The 5,756-nt window shown below is 63.6% G+C and overlaps 2 protein-coding genes across 2 annotated transcripts in view; both read left to right on the forward strand.

Annotated features, from left to right (window-relative positions):
* The first annotated feature begins 270 nt into the window (after nt 1-270).
* The window catches only part of EIF3K (eukaryotic translation initiation factor 3 subunit K), a 114,474-nt gene continuing 108,988 nt past the window's right edge, over nt 271-5,756 (forward strand). The window contains exons 1-2 of the mRNA XM_075070598.1: nt 271-407; nt 992-1,038. Coding sequence (XP_074926699.1) covers nt 312-407; nt 992-1,038 — 143 coding nt within the window. The 5' untranslated portion in view covers nt 271-311. The remainder of the gene's footprint in view (nt 408-991; nt 1,039-5,756) is intronic.
* On the forward strand, nt 1,285-5,667 carry LOC142047467 (ryanodine receptor 1-like). Its single transcript, XM_075070495.1, has 9 exons — nt 1,285-1,357; nt 1,468-1,591; nt 1,914-2,029; nt 2,390-2,457; nt 3,116-3,378; nt 4,085-4,134; nt 4,479-4,539; nt 5,045-5,283; nt 5,582-5,667. Exons 1-9 carry the CDS (start codon nt 1,285-1,287, stop codon nt 5,665-5,667), a joined length of 1,080 nt encoding a protein of 359 aa, XP_074926596.1.

The following is a 5,756-nucleotide window of genomic DNA, read 5'->3' on the forward strand; positions in this document are numbered from 1 at the left end:
CCCCCTCCTGGCCCCAGCCCATTGGTCCCCCCACCTGCACCCCCCACCCACTCCAGCCCCCACCCACTCCAGCCAAACTCCCACAGTGGACCTGCCAGGATGCACAGGGTGGGGACGGAGACCCTGGGAACCCACTGGTTCCCCCTCAACCCCCTCTGTCTCTCCGGCGGTGTGGATCTCAGTCCAAGGGGGGTGTCCTGTCCTGCTACCCACCTCCCCCGCCCCCCAGCCAAGCCCTGAGCCCAGCACCTGGCTTGGCCCCGCAGGACAAGGAGATCTACCGCTGGCCCATCAAGGAGTCGCTCAAAGCCATGATCGCCTGGGAGTGGACGGTGGAGAAGCCCCACGAAGGCGAGGAGGAGAAGACCGAGAAGAAGAAGACGCGGAAGATCTCACAGTCGGCCCAGGTGAGGGCAACGTGGCTCATGGGGGGCTCCAGACTCCTGGGTTCTGTTCCAGCTCTAGGAGAGGAGTGGGGTCTAGTGGTTAGAGTAGGGGATGGGTTTTTTGGGGATCAGGACTCCCCAGCTCTGGGAGGGGAGTTGGGTCCATTGGTCAGAGAGCCAGGACTCCTGGGTTCCTCCAGTTCCCCTGCTGAGAGAGGGGAGCACTGAGCTGGCCATCCAGCAAAGCGAGCAGTGCTTGGGTGGGTTTGTCGGGGGGCGTCGAAGCTGAGTTCACCGCTGGGGAGCGGTTTGCCTCTATGGCCAGCCTGACACTCTGAGGGCCACCCCTACCTCCTGGAATGAACCTGCAGCCCTCTAGCCACACAGCACGGACATTCGGGGCTGGGTGGGCGAGAGCACCAGCCTGTGAACCACAGAGGATCCCCACCAGCTGGAAGCAGTAGAGGGCCCATGACACATAGAGGGAGAGGCTGCAGATGCAGCCAGCATAGAGGTGTGACTGGGGGAGCGGAAACGCAGGACAGTGACGGTACAACCTGGCGGGGGACGCACTGCCCCTCTGAATTCTAATCCCTCCCCCACAGGCGACCTATGATCCCAGCCATGGATACAACCCCCAGCCCATCGACCTGTCGGTGGTGACACTGTCCCGGGAGCTGCAGGTGAGACACGTTGCCCCACCACCACCACCACCGATCTGGGCCCTTTACCCCCTGGGCCAGCTGGCGTGGAAGTCAGGTGTGGGAGGGGTAGGTTGTGCTCAGATTGGTACATCTGGGTGTGCCCCATGGAGTGAAATAGGTCACACTTCCTGGCTGGGTGGGCCCCACAGCGCCCCACGAGGGGATGAATATCTCACACACACACCCCGCAGGCCATGGCGGAGCAGCTGGCTGAGAACTATCACAACACCTGGGGGCGTAAGAAGAAGCAGGAGCTGGAGGCCAAAGGTGAGTGTGTCCATCTGTCCATTGCCCCCGGGCAGCGTCTGTCTGTGCCGTCCCCAGCTCAGAGTCTGCCCCCGGCTGGGCAGGGTGCTGGCTAACGTCTCTCTCGTCAGGGGGTGGCTCCCACCCGCTGCTGGTGCCCTACGACACGCTGACGGCCAAGGAGAAGGCGCGGGACCGCGAGAAGGCCCAGGAGCTGCTCAAATTCCTACAGATGAACGGCTATGCTGTGACCAGGTGGGGACGGGGGGGACGACAGCTCTCCGTGGCTCACCCTTCTTCTGGGATCCCTGGGCCCCCTTTCCCCCCCCATTCCATGGGCTGCCTGTCAGGCCTCATCCCCACTTTGGGGGGATCACCTCATCAAGTTCATTGTCCCTGGGGGCCAGACTGTTGCCCTCACCTGTTCCCCCCAAGGGCGGGATTGTCCCCGCCAGTCTATTCCCTTCCCCAGGAGTGAGTCTGTCCCCGTCTGTTCTCCCAGGGGGGCGGGGGGGGGCGGTCCGTCACCCTGTCTGTTCTCAGAAATGTCAGTGCCCCTGACCCTGCTCTCGCACAGGGGGCTGAAGGACATGGAGCTCGACTCATCTTCCATCGAGAAGCGATTTGCCTACGGCTTCCTGCAGCAGCTGCTCAAGTGGATGGACATTTCGCAAGAGTTCATCGCCCACTTGGGTAGGGCGCACACACCCCACCATGCGCCCCTGGTGGCCCCCTCACGGTACCATTGGGACCCACAGTGGCTCGATCGCACCCTGTGTCCCTGGTGCGGGCAATAAATCCGGGATTGGAGGAGGGGCTGGGAGCCAGGACTCCTGGGTTCTGTGCCCACCTCTGGGAAGGGAGTGATGTCTCGGGGTTAGAGCAGGGGAATTTGGAACCAGGACTCCTGGGTGCCAGCTGCTCCCAGGGGCTTGGAGGCATCTGCAGAAATATGGAAAAGTTGCATGAGCGTATTAAAGCTTGAATCTACCCAGAGTCCCGAGGTCGGGAAGGAGGAAAAATCCCCACAGAGAGCATCTGGTCTCCTTGCAGAGGCTGTGGTGAGCAGCGGGCGGGTGGAGAAATCGCCCCACGAGCAGGAGATCAAGTTCTTTGCCAAGGTAAGTTTCTCCAGACAGGTCCGTCCCCCTGCAGTGGGGTGTGGGTGCCTGGGCCATGGGGGTGTGGAGGGAGGGGTTTGATCCTGGGGAAGGGGTATGTGAACCGTGGGGGAGCATTAAGTGCTAGACGTTGGGATATTATTGCCTTCGTAACGCAGTTCAGGTTGTCCAGTGCATCTCTCCTTGGAGCTCCGGTGGTATTGGCACCAGCAGGTAGCGCAGGCTGCCCGGCGCGTCTGTCCTTGGAGCCCCGGTGCTATCGGCACCAGCAGGTAGCGCAGGCTGCCCGGCGCGTCTGTCCTTGGAGCCCCGGTGCTATCGGCACCAGCAGGTCTTGGAGCCCGTGCTTCGGCCGAGTGCGAGGTGCCGGGTGTCTGTCCTTGGAGCCCCGTCTTGGCCACCAGCGTAGGCAGGCTGCCGCGCGCGCTTGTCTGGGCTGTTATCAGCACCGCAGGTAGCGCGGACTGCCCGGCGGTCTGGTCCTTGGGTCTCTTCGGCCACGACGTAGGCAGGTGGCCCGGCGCGTCTGTCTTGGAGCCCCGGTGCTTTGGCGATAGAGTGCACAGGCTGCTGGCGCGTCTGCTTGGGCCTCGTGCTATTCGGCAAGTGTGGGAGGTGCCGGCGAGTCTGTCATTGAGCCCCGGTATCGCGGCCGCAGATTGCGCTGGCTGCCCGGCGCTCTGTCCTTGGAGCCCGTGCTATCGCATTAGCAAGTGCGGCCGTGCCGGGTCGCGTCTTCCTTGGCCCCGGCGTTCTCAGGCACGCAGTTAGCGCAGTGTGCCAGCGCGCTGTCTTTGAGCTCTGGTGTATCGGCTATAAGGTAATGAGGGAGAAGCGAGCGGCTACGCCTATTGGCCGTATTAGCTCTGACTCTCCCTCGTCCCGTTCACCCTCTGTCTCCTGGGTGTGGTGCCGGCTCAGGTGTGGTGCGCGGGTCTCTGTCCCTGTCATTGTCTGTCATGTGGGTAGGTCAATGCCTCTCCTCGGGGACCTGATTCAGCCAGCCATGGGGGGTGTGCAGCGTTCGGTGTGCAGCCATCGGTATGTCTCCCCCTCCACGACACTTCCCCGATCCTGCTGCCTCTCATCACCGAGTTTCCACAACTGTCATCTATTTATCCCACCCGCAAGAGTGCTGTCGCGTGGCCATGTCATAAGGAGAGGTATGATGGCGAATGTTGGGGGGGGGCGGGGGGGCAGGGGGGCCATACCCAAGATTCACCCTCAGTGCTGCCTGGACTCAGGTGTGCGTTGGACCAGATGCCCCCACCCAGCCACATGGCAGCCAGAGGCTTAACACACCCGGCCCCCGCTCTCCCCCGCATGGTTACTCAGAGCTCCAGGTGTGGGGCTTTGCTGGTGCCCCTCACTCCTGACCTGCAGCCCCTGCTATCCCAGCCCTGGGCTCCCCCTACCCCAGCTCTGCCAGTGCCCCTCACTCCCAACCTGCAGCCCCTGTCATCCCACCCTGGGCTTCCTACCCCCAAGTGCTGTTAATGGAGGAGTGATGAGAGCCCCAATGACCCTCCATCCTTCTCTGCTTCCTATCTCTGCCCTGTGTGCACTCGTCCTCTGCAGTGTCTCTCTCTTTCACTCTCTCTTTTCCTCTCTCCCACTCTCCCTTCAGCCTTTTCTGCAAACTTGCGGCCCTGGTCAGACACCGGGTCTCTCTGTTCGGTAAGCGCCCCTCGCCGTGGGGCTGGGCTCTCTGGGGGAGTGGGGGGACACCTGGCCTTGCCCATTGCCCACCCTGCGGGACGGGGTTTGGCCTGGGCTGAGCCAAACCCCAGAGGGAGCAGTTGTGACCCATCCCAGATTGCCCTGAGCTCGTCAGAGGCTGTCCTGCCCCCCAGTCCCCACCCCTTTCTCCTCCCACTTGTATCCCTGCCCCCCCACGCTGTGGCCCTTCTTCTCTCCCAGCCTGTGCAGGGCCCAGGCTTGTAGCTAAACAGGTATCTCTTGGCCCCTCTGCCTGGATCCCCCTGCCCCAGTGGGTGCCTGAGCAGGGTCTCTCCCCTCAGGCACAGACGCTGCCGCCGTGGTGAATTGCCTGCACATCCTGGCTCGCTCCTTGGATGCCAGGTGAGCCCCTCAGGCTGGGTCCCCTCCCCAGGGCGTCTGGCAGGGGCAGGATTGGGGCCAGCCAGAGCCATGTGGGGAGGGGGTGAGAAACTGAGACTGAGATGGGGGAGCTAAAGAAATAGGGGAGATTTCACTACCCAGAGACAGGGCCCAGAACTAGGGACCCCTCGCCTGGCATAGAGATGCGTCTCCTCGTGGGGGGCCATGGGGCTGGTTACACAGGACACTTCACCTGGCATGCAGATGCAGCCCCTCTGGGGTGGGGCACGGGTCTGGTTACACAGGGACCCCTCACCTGGTGCGGGGATGCGTCCCCTCTGGGGTGGGGCATGGGGCAGGTTACACAGAGACCCCTCGCTCAGTGCGGGGATGTGCGTCTCCTCTGGGGTGGGGCGCAGAACAGGTTACACAGGGACCCCTCACCGGCATGGATGTGCATCCCTTCTGGGATGGGGCGCAGAGCAGGCTACACAGGGACCCCGCGGTTGAGCCGCTATCTTGGCAGGACGGTGATGAAGTCAGGGCCGGAGATCGTCAAGGCCGGGCTGCGCTCGTTCTTCGAGAGCGCCTCGGAGGACATCGAGAAGATGGTGGAGAACCTCAGGCTGGGCAAGGTGTCGCAGTCCCGCACCCAGGTGAAGGGTGTGGCGCAGAACATCAACTACACCACGGTGGTGCTGCTGCCCGTGCTCACCTCCCTCTTCGAGCACATCGCGCAGCACCAGTTCGGGGACGACGTCATCCGTAAGGGGCAGCTGGGGCCTTGGGGGGGTGGGAGCACCAGGGAGTGGGGGGTGCCAGTGGACACCAGGGGCAGAGGAGGGGATTGGGGATGGGGGCGGCCAGGGAGGGGGGCAGGGAATTTGGAGGGGTGCCAGGGGTGCAGCTGGACTCCCATGGCCCGGCACCAAGTGGCAGTGCTCGGCGCCTCCCCACCCGACACGGGGGCCGCCCCAGCCACAGGGCCGCCGTTTCCATGGTGAATCACCGCCAAGAGCCAGGCAGTGCCCCCCTCTCTGATCTGCCCCCTCCCCACCCCCAGTGGACGACGTCCAGGTCTCCTGCTACCGGATCCTGTGTAGCATCTACTCACTGGGCACCACCAGGAACCCCTACGTGGAACGGTGAGTTGGGAGGCTGGAGCGGAGGGGGGTATCGGAGGGGAGGGTGCAGGGGCGATGGAGCCGGGAGGGGTCGGAGGGGAGGGCGCAAGGGCA

Source organism: Chelonoidis abingdonii, chromosome 11 (assembly GCF_003597395.2).
Source record: "Chelonoidis abingdonii isolate Lonesome George chromosome 11, CheloAbing_2.0, whole genome shotgun sequence".
NCBI classification, from domain to species: domain Eukaryota; kingdom Metazoa; phylum Chordata; order Testudines; family Testudinidae; genus Chelonoidis; species Chelonoidis abingdonii.